Source organism: Bos mutus, chromosome 4 (assembly GCF_027580195.1).
Source record: "Bos mutus isolate GX-2022 chromosome 4, NWIPB_WYAK_1.1, whole genome shotgun sequence".
Taxonomy (NCBI): Eukaryota; Metazoa; Chordata; class Mammalia; order Artiodactyla; family Bovidae; genus Bos; species Bos mutus.
The window spans coordinates 75,575,606-75,599,168 of record NC_091620.1 but is presented as its reverse complement, the minus strand read 5'-3'; the positions used below and the strand labels follow the sequence as shown (position 1 = coordinate 75,599,168).

At 37.4% G+C, this 23,563-nt stretch overlaps 1 protein-coding gene across 1 annotated transcript in view; it reads right to left on the bottom strand.

The window, feature by feature from the left end:
* The window catches only part of RSBN1L (round spermatid basic protein 1 like), an 88,493-nt gene extending 65,005 nt beyond the window's left edge, over nucleotides 1-23,488 (bottom strand). Inside the window, exon 1 of the mRNA XM_070369673.1 lies at nucleotides 22,883-23,488. Within this exon, the coding sequence (XP_070225774.1) occupies nucleotides 22,883-23,447 (565 nt within the window). The 5' untranslated portion in view covers nucleotides 23,448-23,488. The remainder of the gene's footprint in view (nucleotides 1-22,882) is intronic.
* Between the last annotated feature and the right edge of the window lie 75 nt (nucleotides 23,489-23,563).

The window sequence follows — 23,563 nt, the reverse complement described above, 5'->3', positions numbered from 1 at the left end:
CACTGCCTCTCTGTCTTATGATTCAAATTCTGACTATGTAGCTACTCCATCTGCCCTGCTGGATTATAAACTTTTTTGTAGTTATCACATGTTACTCATCTTTGTTATCTTCTACAGAACCTAGAAATGTTTTGCATACAAACAATGTTCAATATGAATGAAGTTTCCAGTGGGCAAAAGAAGAAAACGGTTCAAGTAAATAGAAACAAGTTACTAGTAATAAGCATCTAAAGGATCAGCAGTCACAGAAGACCAAAAAAAAAGGTCAATATGCAGAAAAAGAAATAAACAAGATGAATAACAAATGCAGAGTGTCATTTACATTACAGCTAATTATCTCTCCAATTAAATTATAAATATTCTAATAAAAACAAGTAATATATACAGTTTTCCTCTTTGCATCCCCCCCCAACTGGACCAAGGGTACAGCAAGCAGTAAATGCTTGTTGAATCCACGTAAGAAAGCAGTAGAGGATAAATTAGAGAAACAATGATGTAATATAAGAATGTACATACACTATTTTATAAAAAGCAATAAATATAAACAGAATTATTTACCACAAATGTTTTTTTGGTACTTAAACCTGCACATATAAAAGCACTGGTTCTAGCTCTTCTGCATCGTCTTCCCCAGTAGATAGAGTTGTATGATAAGGCAAGAAATGTATAAATAGGCTTCAGAAACTTGGAAGGAAAAGAAGAAAACTTTTCCTTCCTGATTAAGGGATGACTGAGATCTGACAGACATGAGGCAGATGGTATTTAAACACCTGACTCCTCTAGAGTTGTTGACCCGTCCACACTGAGGGAAATTCCTGAAATCAGGGTGAACTGTCCTTATGGGTGTAACTGTAAACACTGATATGTTAAAAATTCTGAGATTTGAAAGAAACACGCAGATCCAGTCAACTAAGAACACAGGGACTTGTGAACTGCTGAACTGAGGGAGAGCTGTGGAGCTTCTGCTGCTTCTTACATAATCAGGGGCAATAAAAACTGATCTCTGAAGACTCCTCCTTTTCTGGTATTCCTTAATTCTATGTTTCTTTTTTTTTTCCATAAAGGGAAAATATTTAGTACAATGACTTATACAGTAACAACATCCTATGTTTTGTACAATAATGCAAAAAATGTTTCTACATGAAGATATTAAGAGGAAGTTCAAACTACAATTCTTACGTCTCCTTCAGGAGGGGATTAAGAAACTTCAAACAGATTATCATACAGTAGTCTCCCCATATCCTGGGGGCTGTGGTACAAAACCAGTTGGATACCTGAAATCACAGATAGTACTGAACTCTATGTATACGATGTTTTTCCTATATGTACATACATATCTACAATGAAGTTTAATTTATAAATTAGCGAGAGAGCATGTGAATTGCCAGCTCACTACTCTTATACTTTGGGGCCATTGTTAAGTAAAATAAGGGCTACTTGAACACAAGTACCGTGATACCACAAGAGTAGATCTGATAAATGAGACGGCTGCTAAGTGACTAACAGGTGGGTAGTGAGTGTGGTGTGTGGATATGCTGGACAAAAGCATGATTCACCATCTAGGAGGGATGCAGCAGGATGCTGCAAGATTTCATCACACTACTCAGAACAGCACACAATTAAAACTTATCAATTGTTTATTTCTGGAATTTTCCATTTAACATTTTCAGACGGTGGTTGACCACAAGTAACTGAAACTGCAGAAACTGAAACCTCAAACAGAGTGGTCTGCTATACAGTCAAAACGGCTCAGGCTTTGCCGTTAGACATATTAAGTTCAAATGCCAGCTCTACCACCAACTGACCAAGGCATATAAAACAAACTACTGAATTGTGTTGTCACAGCATTCTCATCTGTCAAAGGTAACAGCACTTATCTTTTAGACTGCTTTTGGAAGAATTAAAGGCAACATGTGCTTATTTCCAACACTATGCCCAGTATATTAAAGGCACTTGATAAATTTAGCCATTATTATTAAAGGCAAATAGTGGAATTTTATTAGGGAAGCATCTAGTAACATGCGTGTGTGTGTGTGTGTTAAGTCACTTCAGTTGTGTCTGACTCTTTGCGACCCTAGGATTATAGCCCGCCAAGCTCCTCTGTCCATTGGATTCCCCAGGCACCGGAGAATTCTGGTATTCTCTAGAATACCAGAGTGGTTGCCATGCCTTCCTCTAGGGGATCTTCCCAACCCAGGGATCAAACCCGTCCCTCTTCTGTCTCTGCACTGGCAGGCGGGTTCTTTACCACAGAATGTATGCTACATTCTGTGTAGCATACACAGAATGACAAATTAGTATAGCAACAGCAGTCCCAAGAACACCAAAAGAAAAATAACAGGAAAGAAAAATAAATACTTATATACCTACATGAAAGCCAAGCCAGGCATACCATGGAAAAGAAATTTGGGCCTCCTTTTCTTCCATTAAAAAAAAAAAAAATTCAGGTCAAGGTTTCTTCAATGACCTAGCAGGAAAAATTTGCTTCTAAAGCAGTACAGTCACTTCTTTTTTCCAATATATTGTAAAACAAAGATATGAAGTAGTGAGATATTATAATTGGTACCTAGGTGACAGAATTAAATCACTCTAGTCACTGAATCTTATACTACAGCTGTCATATAAAATGTGACACACAGAACCTGGGACATTCTAGACCTCTTAAGTCAACATTATACAATCATTTAATAAAAATTATACTCTATAATGCAAATAGTAAATTCTATAGTTCTTTCTGGTTAATGTAATAACATGTGGGAACAACTGCTCTAATTATATTTTTTCATACAATCAACCAATTAAGGTTCTAAATTTTTTAAGTTACACAGTTAGCTAATACCAGTAAATACTGTCCTATAGGTATTTTATGTATTTCAGTTCAATGTAGGATATCCTCTAAATAAAATTTTACAAAACAAATTTATCTATTAAGGTCCTTATAAGTACACAGGGTGGAACTGTTTCAGACTTTCAAAGCTATGCTAGAAAAGCTTGCTGTTTCTACCCAGGTGTCTTGGTCTCTTTCTGCCACGTAAAAATCCTACTATCCTGATGCAGAGAAGATCATGTAAAATGGCTCTGAGAGGACAAGAGAGGGGGCCCAGCTCAGCATCTCATTATCCCTCACAAAGCAACAGGTACATTACTAAATCATCTTGGATTCACCAGATGAGTAAGTACCAAATAAATACAACTAAACAACCCCAGTCAGCCCTGAAGGTAATAAAAGTAGGCAATCCTGCTGAATTCCTAACCCACAACATCATTAGACTCACTAAAACAACTGTTCTTTTAAGTCTGCAAGTTTTAGGTTTGTTACACAGCAATAGCTACTGCAGCCTTCACAAAATCTTATGGTCAAGAGAATTCAGTAAATTACGTATATACAAGACATGCACTGGCTTCACAGAAATGCTGAGGCAGAATATCATACAAACACACTGATATTTTAAAATCCAAGATGAAGGGCTAGGATATAAAGACGCTTAGCAGTATACAATGTCAAAGCTATGAAGAGAACCAAACATCTAGAAATTATCTCCTGCTTCAGTATCTGTGACACTGCATAGTTCAGTTTGCCTACAGAGCTCCATAAACATTATACTTCATATAATGCTCTACCTAGAGCTTCTTTTTCTCTTTATTGAAATCCTACCACTTTGTCTTTCGAAGTTTCTCTCAAACATCCCTCCCTCCCTCCTGCATCTTCTCTCCCTTTCTTAATATCTGCCTGCCCCCACTCCCACTAGGTACCACCATTACTTTTCATATGTCTTGTGGTATTTAACTTATTGTACTAAATTCTATAATTACTTTTTCTAGTACCCTGATAGAGAGTTTAAGCTACTTGAAGGCAGAGATTATGTGTTACTGATTTAGTCATTTTTCTTAACACCTGCCATAGCATATAAATACTAAAAATGTTTAAGCTGAAGAGTTATAATCTATTACTAGAGATCTCAGATTTAAAGACAAACACAATGCTTGATGTACCACAATGAAATCATTCTGAACATTACAAAGCAATCCTATTGTAATTCAATCTGTTCCTAATTATAAATAGTTGATAACCTTTCACTGCTCCAAAACTATATACCCAGTTATCAAGTACATGTAGGAAAATCAAGTTTTCTATATATACCAGTAATAATCTGGAAAAAACTCCCCAAAATAAAGCAAAATACAAGAAAACTCATAGACTGTATTAACTATCAAAAAATTTTACAGAGACAGAAAAGAATATAATAGGTAAAAATACACATATATCTTTAAAAAAAAATTACTTGGCTGCTCTGGGTCTTAGTTGCAACAGCATGTGGGATCTACCTAGTTCCCTAAGCAGGGATTGAACCCGAGACCCCTGCATTGGCAGTGCAGACTCAGCCACTGGACACCAGGGAAGTTCCCACATGTAGCTTTTAAGTATAAAGGTAGTTCTGTAATAATTACAATTTGCCCTTATTTGATTAAAATCTCTATGAGATTAGGGTGGGAGGGAGAAGGATTCTTAACAAAATAATTCTCTAGTTATTCAAAAAGGAAAGATAAGAGTAAAGGAACCTTGATCCGATCCAAACCTCACATACAAAAATTTTTCAATTGCATCACAGACCCAAATGTAAAACCTGAAATTATAAAGTATCTAAAAGAAAACACAGGAGAAAACCTGGATGACCTTGGGTTAGGCAAAGCTCCCTTAGTTAAGACACAAAAAGCACAAATATAAAAGAAATAAATTATAAAGTGAACCTCATCAAAACTATCATGTTTTGCTGTGAAAAAGTGTAAAGGACAGTGTTAAGAGAATGAAAAGCCACAGAACTGGAGAACACATTTGCAAAAATACATATCTCATAAAGAACTTGTTCACAGAATACATAGAGAACTTTCACAATTCAGTAAGAAGAGAACACCCAATAACAGACAATTTGAACAGACAGTGCACCAAAAAGAGATAGGGATGGAAAATAAGCACATGAAAAGATGTTCAACATCACGAGTCATCAGGAATTGCAAATTAAAACCACAATGAAACACTACCACATGTCCACCAGGATGACTAAAATTTAGTAAACTGACAATAGCAATGGGCTGTGGGAATGAAAAATGAATGGTACAACCACTTTACAAAAGTCTGACAGTTCCTTATGAAGTCAAACATACACCGAGCCATGTGTGTGTATGCTCAGTCGTGTCTGACTCTTTGAGATCCCATGGACTGTCACCCACCAGGCTCTTCTGTCCATGGGATTTCCCAGGCAAGAATACTGGAGTGGGTTTCCCTTTCCTTTTCCAGGGGATTTTCTTGACCTGAGGATCCAACTTGTGTCTCTTGTGTTTCCTGCACTGACAGGTGGATTCTTCAGCACTGTACCACCTGGGACACCTGCACTTAGCCACACAACCAGAAAGTCTACTTCTAGGTATTTACTGAAGAGAAAGGAAACATATGCCCATTCCAAGATTTGTATGTGAATGTTTACAGCAGGCTTATTCATAATTATCAAAAACCAGGAATAATCCAAATGTCCATCAACTGGCAAATGGAAAAACAAAGTGCAGTGTATCCATTCAAAGGACTGCTAGAAACAGAAAAGATTGAATAGATTAATGGAACACCTCAAAAGGAATATACTAAGTGAAAAAAGCCAAATATGAAAAAATTAGATAGTTCAATTTAAATGACATTCTGGAAAAGGCAAAATCATTGGAACATAAAACAGATCAGTCCCAGACTGGAAGAAGTGGGAGAGTACTGAGTGGCAACAGGGAACTTTTTTTCTTAACTGAAGTGGAGTTGCTCTACAGTGTTGTGTTAATTTCACAACTACTGTTGCTGTACTTTGTGTACAGCAAAGAGACTCAATTTTATATATATGTATATATATTTTCATATTCTTTCCCATTATGGTCTAATCACAGAATACTGAATATAGTTAGTTTCCTGTGCTATACAGCAGGACCTTGTTTATCCATCTCGCACAGAACAGTCTGTTTCTGCTAATCCCAAACTCATCCCTTCCCCCTGGCAACCACAAGTCTGTTCTCTGTCTGTAAGTCTGTTTCTCTTTGGGAGATATTCATTTGTGTCATATGTTAGATTCCACATATAAATGACATCATATGCTATTTGTCTTTCAGATTAACTTCACTTAGTATAATCCTTACGTCCACCCATGTTGCTGCAAATGGCATTATTTCGTTCTTTCTAATGGCTGAGTAATATTCCATTGTAGTTACATACCATATCTTCTTTATCTAATCATCTGCTGATGGACATTTAGGTTGTTTCCAATCCTTAGCTATTGTAAATAGTGCTTCTATGAACATAAGGGTGCATTTATCTTTTCTAATTACAATTTTGTTATAATATGGTAATTGTGATCATTCAAGGTTAGTCCAACATTAAATCAGTATCACCCACACAGTTCATCTTTTCTGTTTCTCACGCCACCAATACCTGTCTCTTGTGCTCATCTGACAACCTACCCATTGTTGGCGAGCTGCTCGTCAACTTCTCATCTCATTATCACTTTTCTGCTGTTTTCACATTTGAAATAACCTGCGAAAACTTTCCTAAACTACAATCAGACATCTCTTCTGAGCAGGCAAAAACCGCTGAAATGTAGTGCAACTCATTCATTTCCCAAATTACAGAGTACCCAGAGGTTGAAGGCCTGACCTGAAACAAGATAATCACAGCCCCAGATTCCAGAGAGCTTACAGTCCAGTGAAGAAGACAATTAAACAAGAAACTGAAAACACAACCCTCAGAATGGGAAAAAAAAAATATTTGCAAATGAAGTAACTGACAAGGGGATTAATCTCCAAAACACACAAACATCCCAGGCAGCTCAGTATCACGAAAAGAAACAATCCAATAAAAAAAAAAAATGGACAAAAGGTCCAAACAGACATTTCTCCAGATAAGACATACAGATGATTAAAAAGCATATGAAAAGATGCTCAACGTCACTATTACAGAAATGCAAATCAAAACTGCAATGAAGTATTAATATTACCTCACATTGGTCAGAATGTCCATCACTAAAAAATCTAAAAACAATAAACACTGGAGAGGGTCTGGAGAAAAGGGAACCCTCCTACACTGTTGGTGGGAATGTAGAGCGATACAAGCAGTACGGAGGATAGTATGGAGGTTCCTCAAAAAGCTAAAAATAGGGCTACCACAGGATCCAGCAATCCCACTCCTGGGCATATATTGGGAGAAAACCGTAATTTGCAAATCTGAAAAGATGCAAGCACCACAGTGTTCACAGTAGCCAGGACATGGAAGCAACATTTAAATGTGCATCAAAAGAGGAATGGATAAAGAAGACATGGTACATATATACAATGGAGTATTATTCATCCATTAAAAAAAATGAAAGAATGCCATTTGCAGCATCATGGATAGATCTAGAGATTATCACAGTAAGTGAAGTCAGACAGAGAAAAACAAATACATGATACTGCTTAATGTAGAATCTAAAGGCTACAAATGAACTTACCTACAAAACAGAAACAGAAATACAATTACAGAAAACAAACTTATGGTTATTAGGAGGTAAGTGGGGTAGGGGGAGGAATACATTGGAAAATGGACTGACAGGCACACACTGCTATATGTAAAACAGAAAACTAATGAGGACCGACTGTAGAGCACAGGGCACTCTATTCAATACCTCTCTTAATGGTCTATATGGGAAAAAAAATCTAAAAAAGTGGATATACGTAAAACAGATTCACATATACCTGAAATTAACACCAAACTGTAAACCAACTATACTCCAATAAAAATTAAAAAAAAAAAAAGTGAAGAAACTCAGGACAGGATGCAAAGAGACATGAGAAGAGACAGCAAGGAAACCTAATGTGGTTTAGAGTAGCAAAGGCATCTCTTTCAAGTTGAGTCTGAAAAGATGAGTATGTGGAGTAGAAGTGTGGAACTAGGGATGGAAGGATAATGGATGGAGAAAGTTCTAGGCAGCAAGGAGCACAGAGCAGAAGCTAAAGATTAAATGAGAATATAAATTATCCAGAACCTTAGAAGACATTTTAAAGAATTTTAACATTATCTTATAAACAAGAAAGTGACATGATCAAACACGCATTTAGATCCCTAGTTATAACTTAGGCTGTAGAATGAAGAATGAATTCAAATATCATAGATGTGAGGTACAGAACCCAATGCGGAAGGAGTTATACAATAATTTAGGTTAGAGCTAATTAGGTTTGAGATTAATTAGCCTTCAACTAATTCTAATAGAAAGGAAGGAGTAAAAGTAGATAGATGTGAAAGAGTGGCTAGAAGTGAAAAGACTTATCTTCAAGTCTGATAAAGGAGAAGTGCAGAATCAAGTTTTCAAACTTGAGCATTAAGATAAGGTGCATACACAGAAAGACAAATGTGGGTAAGGAAAAAAACTGAGGTGTGAACATATTACTCTTACAGTTAGTTCTATGGAACATCTAATAGTGGTGATGTGAAGGAGACAACTGAATACACAGATCTAAAACTCTGGACTAAGCTAAAATTTGAGGAGTGCCAACAAGAGACACTAGAAAACTAACAGGGTCATGAACAAAGCCAGAGAGATTACTGTAAAACGGTTTTACATTAAGTAAAAAAGATAACTGTAAAAACTAAAGCAAATGTTAAAACGGCTACAGCAGAGATAAGGAAAATGGCAGGGGAGGCTAAAAGGGGAAGGACAAATGGAACGTAAATGGTTAAACTGAGGACCAGAGTAAAGGTAAAGGGACCATGTCTAATCTTGGGGTCTTCAGAAGCCTTTTCAAAACTGGACAGCTGGTTACCTGAGATCTAACGATCTTAGATTATTTACTCCTCACAGAAAAAGCCCTCCATGTACATATACAAAAGCACACACATGCTAACTGGACAAACTCTCCAATCTGCGTAACAACATTTTTAAACCTTATTCATGGACTCACTACTAATTTGAGATGCATCTGATAACAGAACTCTAACAGGGTACTTGCCTGCATCTTAAACTCACATTCATCTTTGTGGACCAGTTCTGTTACAGGGGTACCCAACATTTTTCAATAAATGCTCATTCTCTTCATCTGAAACCATATAACAACATGTAAATCCTGCTATATATTTGAAAACCATGATGTCCTATCACACATTCCCTCTTAAACTTTTTTTTGCCTTTTCATGTCCAGGAGTATCAATCATTTTACCACTAAAGTCACTTCAATTCTCTACTACAATTGTCTCAAATATTCCTGACTCTAATTTTCCCAGCTGACCCATCCTATACAATGCTACCAAATTAATGTCCCTAAAATACCAATTTGAATATATTATCCTCCTACTTAAACAATTTTTCATCAAAACCCAGTTCATTTACTTGGCAAACTATCTCAACAATGCAAAGTACAATTCTGGATCAAGGAGATATTGAAAACATAAACACAGTTTACACAGTAGTTTAGAGCTACATCTTTGAAGTCAAACTATCTAAAGACCTATTTTATATTCCTCAGCAAGTTACTTACTCTGAGCTTCCATAAAGCACTTTCAAAAGGTTACTATCTAACTAAACTCTAAAAATGTAAAATTTAAATCTATGTAAAGTATAGTATGGAGAAGGCAATGGCATCCCACTCTAGTGCTCTTGCCTGGAGAGTACAGTATAGTTCTAAGTTGCTAAGTATAGTTCTATAAATGGTAACTCTTGTCCTTATTACTGTTGTTTCTGTACTCAAGAAGTTTATATTCTAGCTCAAATTGCACCTAAGTACGCATTGCATCAGCTTGCAGTCTGTCTCAAAAAAGGCAGACAGAATTTATTAATTCTGATATTTTCATTATCCTCAAAAGAGAAAACTGAAAAATGCTATTTATTCCCTTAAGATATAAAGTTCATCAGCAAATTATGCCAGAAAATAAATCAAGGACATGCGCTTTCCAGAATATTACTTCACATGTCAAAGCAGACAAAGTGGCTCTGAATTAAATAATATGTAAAGAAAATATATATATCTGTTCTTTAAAAAAGCTGACAAGAACAGCTACTGAAATTTACACTGCGAAGAGGACAGATAAAAGTAATTTCTTAATGAAAAAGTACTATTTACTTTCTTTAATCAGATACAAGGCAAAGATCATAAAATGGCTAAAACAATAGCTGTTGTGAAGGAACTAACATAATCAAATTAATAAACAGGAACTCATATAGGCATATACTCAATTCATATTAACCCAAAGAGGACATAATGGAATAGAGATTATAATTTTGAAATATATATATTTAACCCTATTAATGTTACAGTTATTATGTTTAAAAAAACAAGGCTTTTCTACTATACTTGATAAAGGCTTGAAAAGAACAAAAAAGACAGAGAAATTGGAAAACATAAACTAAATGAAATGCAAGCACTAAATATAAAAAGGAAAAAGGCAAACAAACTACACTCATCATAGTCTAATTGCCTTTAAGTAGAGTTGTTCATTAGAAATCACATCTGGAGCTTTAGAGAAAAAAAGCACCACCACCACCGGGGCATTTGTTATTTTTCAGAAAATTCCAAGATAACTCAAATGTGCATCTGGAAAATAGGAAACTAAGATGTATATAGTATTACTGACTAAACTCCAGATTTTGTTCAAATTTCACAACTTTTTATGCTACTGTCCATTATTTTGTTCTCATAACTTGACCAAGTTTCCACATTTTATTTAGTTGCATTGAGCAGCTTCAGCTGCATGCAACAAATGCTGATAAAACTCTTTTCATTTTTATCCTGTTACAAACATTTTCTGATTTTCTTTGTTATGGCTTCTTAGATACAGACATCATTTAAAGGTGGACATTTAATTTCCAAACACATGGGTTTTTTAAGCATCTTTGGTGTTAATTTCACATTTAAATGCTTTCATTTTTATAATCACCCACTGTGGTTTTTGGTCTTTTAACTTTACTGAGGTTTTTTTCAATAGCTAAGTCAAAGATCTCTCTGGGTAAATGTCACATTGCTGGAAAAATGTGGGTTTATTTCAAATATCTTTTGATACTGATTTCTAACATAATTCCACAGTGATATGAGAAGCAGGCTCTGTATGATATCAATACCTTTAGACCATGAAATATTTGCACCTTGCTTTATGTCCCTGGATATGTTCCAGTGTCTCCTGGTTTACAGTCAATGGGAACTTGAATAGAATTTGTATCCTGCTGTTGTGTGAAAATTCTATACATCTTAATTATGTTGAATTGGGTCCCAGTGCTTTTACTATATCCTTCTACTTTTCTATTCATATCTATTACCTTTGGAGAGTCTGATATTGAAACTCCGACTAAAAATCTTTATTTGTCTACTTAAAAATATTGTAATATATATTGGAACTATATGTAACTTTGTTCTGTATGTTCCAAGTTTCCTGTAAATGTGTTATCAAACTTTCATAATTTAAAAAATAATTTTTATAAAGTCAATAGGGGCTGTTTATTTTTGGTTCATTTACCAATACTGTAACAGATTATCAATTACAGTAACCAGATGATAACAATCAATATTTAAATAAAAGCATTCTGAAAGCAGTTTTCCAAAATTTAAACTATTATGAATTAAGAATTCAAGAAAGGTATTTACCATAAGATTCTATTCATATCGACGGATTTACAGTATTTACCTTGGCACACAAAGCACCCAAAGTATATAAAAATAGACAGCCAAATTTTAACCTAAATATAAGAGTAGCAATTTACTCTGAATTTACCACCCCCAAAACTAATTTATTTTTTATTTAGAAATAGTTTGGCATCATTTTAACCCCCAATGAAATGGCTAAAAAATAGAGGAAAACAATAGAATGGGAAAGACTACAGATCTCTTCAAGAAAATAAGACATACCAAGGGAACTTTTCATGCAAAGATGGGCTCAATAAAGGACAGAAATGGTATGGACCGCACAGAAGCAGAAGATATTAAGAAGAGGTGACAAGAATACACAGAAGAACTGTACAAAAAAGATCTCACAACCCAGATATTCACAATGGTGTGATCACTCACCTAGAGCCACACATCCTGGAATGTGAAATCAAGTGGGCCTTAGAAAGCATCACTACGAACAAAGCTAGTGGAGGTGATGGAATTCCAGTTGAGCTATTTCAAATCCTAAAAGATGATGCTGTGAAAGTGCTGCACTCAATATGCCAGCAAATTTGGAAAACTCAACAGTGGCCACAGGACTGGAAAAAGTCAGTTTTCATTCCAATCCCAAAGAAAGGCAATGCCAAAGAATGCTCAAACTACCACACAATTGCACTCATCTCACATGCTAGTAAAGTAATGCTCAAAATTCTCCAAGCCAGGCTTCAGCAATACGTGAACCGTGAACTTCCAGATGTTCAAGCTGGTTTTAGAAAAGGCAGAGGAACCAGAGATCAAATTGCCAACATCCACTGGATCACTGAAAAAGCAAAAGAGTTCCAGAAAAACATCTATTTCTGCTTTATTGACTATGCCAAAGCCTTTGACTGTGTGGATCACCACAAACTGTGGAAAATTCTGAAAGAGATGGGAATACCAGACCACCTGGCCTGCCTCTTGAGAAACCTGTATGCAGGTCAGGAAGCAACAGTTAGAACTGGACATGGAACAACAGACTGATTCCAAATAGGAAAAGGAGTATGTCAAGGCTGTATATTGTCACACTGCTTATTTAACTTTTATGCAGAGTACATCATGAGAAACACTGGGCTGGATGAAGCACAAGCTGGAATCAAATTGCCAGGAGAAATATCAATAACCTCAGATATGCAGATGACACCACCCTTATGGCAGAGAGTGAAGAGGAACTAAAGAGCCTCTTGATGAAAGTGAAAGAGGAGAGTGAAAAAGTTGGCTTAAAGCTCAACATTCAGAAAACTAGGAAAATGGCATCCGGTCCCATCACTTCATGGCAAATAGATGGGGAAACAGTGGAAACAGTGACTGACTTTATTTTTTAGGGCTCCAAAATCACTGCAAATGGTGACCTGAGCCATGAAATTAAAAGACGCTTGCTCCTTGGAAGGAAAGTTATGACCAACCTAGATAGCATATTGAAAAGCAGAGACATTACTTTGTCAACAAAGGTCCATCTAGTCAAGGCTATGGTTTTTCCAGTAGTCGTGTATGGATGTGAGAGTTGGACTATAAAGAAAGCTGAGTGCCAAAGAATTGATGCTTTTGAACTGTGGTATTGGAGAAGACTCTTGAGAGTCCCCTGGACTGCAAGGAGATCCGACCAGTCCATCTAAAGGAGATCAGTCCTGGGTGTTCATTGGAAGCTGAGGCTGAAGCTGAAAACTCCAATATTTTAGCCACCTGATGTGAAGAGCTGACTCCTTTGAAAAGACCCTGATGCTGGGAAAGACTGAGGGCAGGAGGAGAAGGGGACAACAGAGGATGAGATGGTTGGATGGCATCACCGACTCAATGGACATCAGTTTGGGTAAACTCCGGGAGATGGTGATGGACAGGGAGGCCTGGCGTGTTGCAGTTCATGGGATCACAAAGAATTGGACACGACTGAGAGACTGAACTGAACTGAAATGGCTAATTCAAGCAGGGATCATGAAGTAATACTAAAGTCATTAGGTAAAAGACAATTGGCAAAGTAAGTATTTGCAAAGTTTCACCCCACAGATTATAAACTAAATACAAGGTGAAAAATAAACGATTAAAATGGTGACACTGGTCATCTCAACCAAGTGATTAAATGTAACATGATTACTTACAGCAAAATCTGAATATTGCAGGCCTCCTGATGGGCTACAATACGAAGCACATCTGTGAAATATTCTTACCAAATCTATTTAATCTGAAATCAATCATGCCTGTAAACCTCACTTTCAGTTTATAAGAAATACAAAGGAACAAATTCAATACTACCACAATAAAGCAACTCTTTAAAAATCATAAAAATAGAAAAATCTATAACAAATATCTTAAACTAGTATTTTCAAAAAGTCAACTTATCATATAAAAAAGTAACCAGAATAATTTTAGATTAAAAAAAGAAAACAGAAAATGTTTCAGTACAATGAGGGGTTTGAGGGAAATTGGAAGAATTTGTAAATGGACTGGCTATATTAAGTTTCTTAACTGTTCTATTATTATGGTTATGTAGTTAATTGTAGGACATGAGGGCTGGAATATTTAAGAATGTAGTGTCATGATGTCTACAATTCAGTTTCAAATGATTCAGTGAAAATATATGATAAAATATTAACAGAAGGAACGCAGTAAGGAAAATCTATACAATATCATCATGTTGTTCTTTCAACTTCTCTGAATTCTAAATTTTTTCATAATAAAAAGTTAGGGGAAAAATAATTTGTAAAAATAAAGTTCATCTTTACTCTCTTCCTGTTATCACAGTCTAAAAGGAAAAAAAATCAAGTTAACTGTGTAAAAAAGTAGGCTCAGATCTTAGCAGAGACAGGGTTGATTCAAATTCTTCACACATTAGCTATGCAATTCTGAAAAAGATAAACAAATCTCCAAGTATTAATGGAAAAATATTAAGCTAACACCATGGTACCCGATAAGCACTCAGTAAAAGCCTTTTCTTTCTCCCACCAAACCCCTCATTTTTTTTTTCCCCCTATACTGATGTGGTTGAATGCACACTGACTTTGCAAGTATCTACATCAATTAGCTGTTATTGGAGTTTGTTTTCTTACTTATTTAGTTTTCAGATACTACAGAGTTAACCTTAAAAATAACAACAATAAAACAACAAACCTAACCTAACATCTGGGGACTGCTGATGAAAATGTAAAATGGTGCGACTGATATAAAAAATACTTATGGGCAAATATAAATGTAACAATAATAATAATAAAATTATTATAGCATTCAACAATTCTACTTCTGAGGTATACACCCAAAAGAATTGAAAGCAGAGATTCAATTGGGTATCTGTACACCCTGCTCATAGCAGCATTATTCATTATAGCCAAAAAAACAGAAGAACTCAGGCATCTATCAAAGAATGAATGCATAAACCCAATGTGTTATATACATATAATGGAATATTACTCAGCCTTCAGAAAGGAAATTCTGACACATGCTGCAACATGGATGAACTCTGAAGACATTATGCTAAATGAAGTAAGTCTGTCACAAAAGGACAAATACTTCGATTCCACTCATACGAGGTACTTAAGAGTTATCACATTCAGACAGACACAAAGTAGAATGGTGGTGGGCTGGGGCTGGGGTGAGCAGTGGGGAAGAGAAAGAGGAGTAATTCTTTAAAGGGTATGGAGTTTCAATTTGGCAAGAAGAAAAAAGTTCTGAAAATGGCTGGTGCAGTGGTGGTAGTTGTATAACAATTTGAGTGTACTTAATGCAGTAAACTATACACTTAAGTATGACTAAAACTCTTGTATGCAAGACAGCAAATGAGACACAGATGTATAGAACAGTCTTCTGGACTCCGTGGGAGAGGGCGAGGGCGGGATGGTTTGGGAGAACGGCACTGAAACATGTAGAATATCATATGTGAAACAAACCGCCAGTCCAGGTTCGATGCAGGATACAGGATGCTCGGGGCTGGTGCACTGGGATGACTCAGAGGGATGGTATGGGGAGGGACATGGGAGGGGGGTTCAGGATGGGGAACACGTGTACCCCCGTGGCAGATTCATGTCAACGTATGGCAAAACCAATACAATATTGTAAAGTAATTAGCCTCCAAAAATTAAATTATTAATTTAGAAAAAAGAATGTTAATTTCATGTTCTGTGTATTTTACTAGCATTTTGAAAAATAATTTTTGAAAAAGAATCTAAAAAATACATAAGCTTATTTATTTCAGGAGATACTGAAATACTGTTTCTGATAGTTTGGGAGTGGAAGAAAACTGCAGTCTTTAAAGTATTTGTTAAGTCACTCAGTCATGTCCAACTCTTTGCAGCCCCAGGGACTGTAATCCGCCAGGCTCCTGTGCCTATGGAATTTTCCAGGCAAGAATACTGGAGTGGCTTGCCATTTCCTACTCCACAGTATCTTCCTGACCCAGAGATCCAATCCACATCTCTTAGGACTCCTGCATTGGCAGGCAGATTCTTTACCACTAGCACCACCTAGGAAGCCCCTCTTTAAAGTACCAATATATATACTGAATTGTTGAAATTTTACAAGCATTATTCTATAATGAAAAGAAAATTCAATGCTAATTATCTGGGGGTCAATGATATATATTCAGCATATGCTTTAAAATACTTGAGCAAAAAACAAACAGAAGTAGAGGAGAAGTAACAAAGCATGAATTGTAAATTGTTGGTAACTGTTGAAAACAGGATGATGGATAGACCCAGAAGACATATGGCTCTGGTTTCCTTAGTATTAAATTTTTTCATGATAAAAAGTTAAATATTTTCAACCTACAATTCAAAAAAATAATATGTATAAAGTTTAAAGTATTTAAAATAATGTTTAAAGAAATAAAAAATTACTTTTGTTGGTAAGAATGTACTTTTATTATTAATTCTCCTTAATGACACACACACAAAAATTTTACAGAAGCCACAATTATTTCATCAGAATTCTTTTTACTGTAGCTCAGTCGCTCAGTCATGTCTGACTCTTTGCAACTCCATGGACTGCAGCAAGCCAGGCCTCCCTGTCCATCACCAACTCCCAGAGCTTACTCAAACTCATGTCCATTGAGTCGGTGACACCATCCAACCATCTCATCCTCTGTCATCCCCTTCTCCTCCTGCCTTCAATCTTTCCCAGCATCAGGGTCTTTTCCAACAAATCCGTTCTTCACATCAAGGGGCCAAAGTATTGGAGTTTCAGCTTCAGCATCAGTCCTTCCAATGAATATTCAGGACTGATCTCCTTTAGGATGGACTGGTTGGATCTCCTTGCAGTCCAAGGGACTCTCAAAAGTCTCCTCCAATACCACAGTTCAAAAGCATCAATTCTTCGGTGCTCAGCTTTCTTTATAGTCCAACTCTCACATCCATACATGACTACTGGAAAAACCATAGCTTTGACTAGACAGACCTTTGTTGGCAAAGTAATGTCTCTGCTTTTTAATATACCAAGTTGGTCATAGCTTTTCTTCCAAGGAGTAAACGTCTTTAATTTCATGGCTGCAGTCACCATCTGCAATGATTTTGGAGCCCCCAAAAACAGTCTCTCATTGTTTCCATTGTTTCCCCATCTATTTGCCATGAAGTGATGGGACCAGATGCCATGATCTTAGTTTTCTGAATGTTGAGTTTTAAACCAACTTTTTCACTCCCCTGTTTCACTTTTATCAAGAGGCTCTTTAGTTCTTCTTTGCTTTCTGCCATAAGGGTGGTGTCATCTGCATATCTGAGGTTATTGATATTTCTCCTGGCAATCTTGATTTACTCTAAAACCAAGTACTATTTTTTCAATATCCTATTTATATAGTTTATCTGTAATTTGAAATTTTTTTTTGATAGAAATGTGTTTGTTTATTTGGAATTTAAATTACACTGGTGAACCTGTATTTAATCTAGCTATCTTGCTGCTGTTGCTGCTAAGTCGCTTCAGTCATGTCCGACTCTGTGCAGCCCCATAGATCGCAGCCCACCAGGCTCCCCCATCCCTGGGATTCTCCAGGCAAAAACACTGGAGTGGGTTACCATTTCCTTCTCTAATGCATGAAAGTGAAAAGTGAAAGTGAAGTCGCTCAGTCGTGTCTGACTCTTAGCGACCCCATGGACTGTAGCCCACCAGGCCCCTCCATCCATGGGATTTTCCAGGTAAGAGTACTGGAGTGGAGTGCCATTGCCTTCTCCATAATTTGAAATTTTTAATTCATTTGAGGATGGTGAAAAATGAATGAGTTACTGTTAACTGTAATATAAACTTCTGAAATATAAACTTCTTTGAACAAGTTAGTACGGCTCATACTAATACCAAAAATTCTCAGAAACCTGGATACCAATGGGAAAACTATATAGGTTATACCTACCCATGAATTAAGTGAAACTAAATGTCTCCAATGTCTTCTATAGGAAAGAAGAGTTAGGGACTAACATCCCTATAAATGCCTACAATATGCCAGGTTCATGTAATTTCACACTGTGAAAAGGAATATCTATAGTAACAGAAGAGTATGAGCTCAAAAAGATTAAGTCATTTCACTAGTGTCCCACAAATAGGCACAAATCAAAATTAAGGCTAAAATTTAAGATCTTTTCTTGAAAAACAGACCCTAACGATAAAGGGAAGAAAAAAAAATTCTAAAATATAAATTCCATTTTTAATATAACTATGTGAAATTATAATTGTAACCTGAAATACAACTTACAAAGATAGAAAGCCGATGGTGGAATAAATGACCTGGCATAATGAAAGAAGGTTAATACAAATCCCTATAGAAAGAAATAATAAGAAACAACTCTGTTTACACCACAGTACCTCAGAAAGGCTTAGAAATTTGAGGTGCTGGGAGAGGCAAGATGACAGAACCATACTGCCTCACCCTCCCACCTCTCCACACGCCCCTCTCCCCCTCACACACACACTCCTAAGGGAATGAGAGGTATTCCGCAAAACTGAATAAAGAGTGTGGCTCCAGTCTCAGGGATGCCACACACAGAAAAAGGGAAAAATGACATGCTGGTATGAAAACAAGCAGATAAACTGAAAATTTATAAATCAGTGAGATTTGTAGCTTTCTTCTCATATCCGGCATTAGAACCCTAACATCAAAACTCATTACTTCTGCCAATCCTCTCCTCTCTCCATTATCCCATTTATATAGATGAACAGAAAAATGAAGGAAGAAACTGAAAAAGCCTTCTTACCCACCACCTAGAGGAAAACAGACAAAGAAAAGATAAAAAACAAGGGAGTTCATTAGTCACTAAGCTATGAGAGGGCTTCCCAGGTGGCTCAACAGTAAAAAAAATTCTGCCTGCGAATGCTAGAGACACAGATTCAATCCCTGGATCGGGAAGAACCCCTGTAGGAGCAAATGGCAACTCACTCCAGTATTCTTGCCTGGAAAATCCCATGGACAGAGAAGCCTGGGGGGCTACACAGTCTATGGGTTGCAAAGAGTCAGACAGGACTTAGTGACTGGGCACTCACACATGCTCATGCGTGCCCAGTGAGCTTTCAATCATTCTCCTGATTATACAGGACTGCTAAGGATCATACAGATCTGAAGAAAGCTCTGAGCAAAAAGAAAGAGACCAAAACAAACAGAAAAAAAAGTTAGAGGAAGCAGATACAATGCAAGGCATGGAAGAACATGCCAAAGAAACTGTAATTCATATCCTTGAAGAGGTAACAGAAGATGCTGTACCTGTGAAAAAGAAATAAAATGCTATAATACGGACAGAGAAGAGTTCATAAAACATTTTTTTAAAAAAAGACATCTGAAATTTTAAAACTTGGTTAAAGGATTGAAATCTCCCAAATAGAACAGATGACAGCTGTTTGGAGATCAAAGTTCTCAACGTCAATACTGGAAGCCAGGCAATAAGGTAACACTTCCAAACTTTTAAGGGAAAATAATTTCCAATACAGAAATCTCTCAACAGTCCAACCGTCAAGTGTGAGGGTAGAAATAAACCTTCCCAAGCCAAAATGAAGGAACAAACCAAAAGGAAGGCATGGGATCCAGGAAAAAAGGACTCAACAAAAGTGAAACAAACTCCCAGAATGTCCCAAGATGACAGCTTTGAGGCAGGCTTAAACACAGAACAAACCAGAATAAAGCGGGAAGAAAGACAGCTATAGAAGGGATGACTACAGGAATAAATGGAACTGCTAAGTTTATCTGACAGATTTGACCATGTGGAAAATTGTACTGAGAAGCATTTTATAGAGCTGCTAGAGGGCAGAGAGAGACAAACCTTAGCAAATGAAAAAACAAAGTATGGAAAACAAAAGGTTACACGATAAAATAAAAATCACAGTAAACTACTATCTCACCAGTGACAAATATTTGGTCAGAATAATTCAGGTTAAGAGTATATAAGAATACTCTTAACCTGAATTTAATCTAAAATTGCAGAATAAGAGTATTAGAAAGATAAAGAAAAAGCCTAGTTTGAAAAATCTTTGAACATCTATCCCTTTAAAATCACTGATATTTACATATATCAAATTATTCAATTCTAAGGAAAGCCTCTATTTTCATTAAATTCTGTAACTACACTTTCAAGGCAAAAAATTAGTGAAATGCCCTGATTTTGTCTTGGGATCCTTTGCAAGGTCATTCTTAAGGAAGTAAGTTAATAAAGGCAAAGCAAAAATGCTAACAAAAATCAGAAAATTAATACAAGTTTTATTGGTTACCAGATTCAGTTAAAGCAGCTTACTATCTAGTAATATGCCTGTTCTATTTTTTGCTATAAGTTAAATGGCGGACACCAGCAAATATTCATTTTTATCTTCTACACTTATCAGTTAATAATTTATTCAGTCTTACAGGAAAATGGGCTGTGACCTCTTTAGTAGATTACGTCTTTATACAGCAAAACTTGGTTATTCATAGTTTTAAAAATCTACGATGTTTTCCACTTTTTATAAGAAAGAAATTTAACTTTTACTTGATGACTCAGGCTATCATGCAAGTCAGCTCCAGCACTATGACAAGATGGCCTCAGAGTTTTTAGGTGTGTGAGGCATCAGTCCTCATACTTAATGGACCTAGACTGGTAAATTTTTATAATCCCCCTGTCCATCACTTTTAACTTTCAGATATGCTGTCAACGGATATGTCCTCAATCTGGACTGACCCATCTTTTATAAAGGGTTTAAAAAAAAATCATGCTTCTGACTCAAGTAACATTAAAATGCCCTACTTTTCACACACACACATACACACACTTTCATTTAATCCAAATAACTTCTGCTGGAATGGTAGCCAATGTGAAAATGCAGCAGTTCTGACTGAAAACTTATAAAAAAAAAATTCTACTAATAAATACAGGAGCTTAATTGTTTAATGGAGTTTGGGGGCTCGATCAGATTTTCATCATGAAATTTACCATCAAGACACTAAAAGCAATCCTCCTCACTGACTTAGTTTTTTCTCTATAAAAACAGCATTTCCATCCAAGAAAGAGAAGAAAATTTTACCATAGTGTTACTATCTAGTCACTACTCAAAAAACCTATAAATCATGAAAAAACATCTTAATGTAAAAGCTATCATTGCTTATATTCAGGCTTAACAATGTAAGCTATAGCCTTCAACAGAGGATTCTAAATGCAATTTAAGATTAGAAAACATTTTCTTTAACAGCCATTTCACTTTAAAAGTGATTTATGTGCTCCATTTTTTGAATCAGAATTATTAAAGAATGCTTATTTATTTTCAGCCATTCCATGTCATATCCATATTCACTTCCTCAAAAAACTTAGAAGTGCAATTACACTGTTTACACATTACAAGTAAGACTAATATTGAGCTGTAAACGCGGACTTCCAGGCACTTTCAACTTTTAAACATAATTATTCAAACAAAATTGCTTTAAAACAAAAATCACCTAAAATCTCAGACTAAAAGTAGTATAAATCCCATCCTCAAAACCCCTTTTCTAGAAACAAAACTCTCCAAAGCTGTGAGATCCTTTATCTTGTGCCAGAGTACCTGATGGCTATGCTGAGATATCAAAAATGTACTACAGGCAGACCATCGACGTAACACTGTTGTTACATACTCATGTGCAGCATTTTGTAAAACTGTGAAAAAATACAGAGAACTTTTCATGATCTAAGGTACCATTAGATTAGTAATGTTAAAAGTGCTTGACATTTCATTTTTTTCCTAAAACATACTTTGACAATACCGTGTACCAATGTACATTTATAATAAAGATCATTACATGCTTTCAGCTTTTGATCACATAAAAACCTAATTTTCAACCAGTCTCCACGTGTACCACTCTCAAAACATTGTGCATGAAATGGCTAAACGGGACTATTTTACAAAAATACTTTCTGAAAATTATATATGCTTAGCCTACATTTTAAAAGAAGACAGTGTAGTCCTGTCTGCAAAGACTGCTTAAGAATGTGCCTTTCTCACAAGAGCGTAAAGCAATTATCCTCCATTTAAAAATAAATTTAAAAAAAAAAATAAAGAGTAAAGAATCTGCCATTCTCTGATGCTAAAACATTCTGCAGCCAAGTATATGGTCTGGCCAAAAAAAAGTCAATGTTCTTGATTTTATCACTTGCTGCAAGAAAGGGAAAAAAAAAAAGAATATGGCTGAAAATTCTTTTTGAAGGGTGGTATTTCAAACAGGACCACTCAAAATACTCAAGGGAGAGGAGTGTGGAGGGAGGGTACCTTATGAAACAGCACACTCCAGGCCCTGCACACTACCTCATTTCCCTAATAGGGATGAAAAGCTCAGGCCTCTGGTAGCTTCCAGCTGACGCCAATGCTCTCCACACCCCTTTTCTTGATAGGATTTTCTGGCGTTGGGAGCCAGTGTCACAAATATAAATTCGTGACCATGTCTAAACGGTCTAATAATCAAGTACATCTTTTACAAGACTAAACCTTTCCCGATCCCGTTCCCTCAAATCTCCCTCCATAGCCAAACACACCCAGGCGGGTCCTCTAGATCGAGTTCTACAAACCCTGCCGCGCATTAACTAGCAGGCAAAAACGATACAGAAAATGAGTTTCGGCCATTCCCCACTCTGCGACCGAAATTACAGGCTCCATTTCCTGTCCCCACGGGGACCGCAAAACAGCCTGCAGTGAACGGGAAGCCCCCCGCCCGCTCCCGGCTGGCGCACGCGGCCCCCGCACGCCCCCAGCCCGCGCCCCGCGGGCGCGAGCTCGTGCCTGGGACCCCGGGCGCCCTCCCCTCCCCCCTGCCGGCTTCGGCACCCACCTCGCGGCAGCGCCTTCATCTCCCCGTTCTCCTCGCGGGAGGCCCCGCCAGCTTCGCCCGCGCCGCCGAGACCGTGCCTCCTTCTTTCCTTCTCTCGCTTCTCCTTGGGTCTGCGCGGCTTGGCGCTGGCCGAGGCGGCGGCGGCGGGCACCAGGAGATGGTGAGGCTGAGCGTGTAGCAGCGTAGGAGGCACCAGCAGTTTGCGCGGCACCGGCTGAGAGGAGGAAGCAGAGACAGAGGAGGGGACGGCCGTGCCAGCGGAGAAGGAGAAATTGCTCCGAGCAGACGACGGGGAGGGGGCAGCGGACAGAGCGGCAAAGCTCCAAGACCCAGGGCTGCCATAGCTCTGAGGCGAAGGTGCGGCGGGAGACTGCAGCTGCCTGCTGTTACCGCTGCTCGCTCCTTCTCCGTTCAGTCTACGCGGCGCCTTCTTCTCCTCAGTCCGGATCTTCTTGGCGGACAGAGGACCCGGCGGGTCCCGGGATGGGGCTTGCAGTTTGCCAAACGATTCTTTCTCCGAGACGGCGGCGGGGGTGCCTTGCATTAGGCTCGGCGGTTCCGCCATTTTGCGCTCCTGTTGTATTTACTCTCCTCCGCTCCCGGGCGCGGGGCAGGGGCGGGCTCTCCTTGGGGGGCGGGGAAGGGGCGGAGCGGTCTGGCCCTCCATTGGGCGAGCCACGC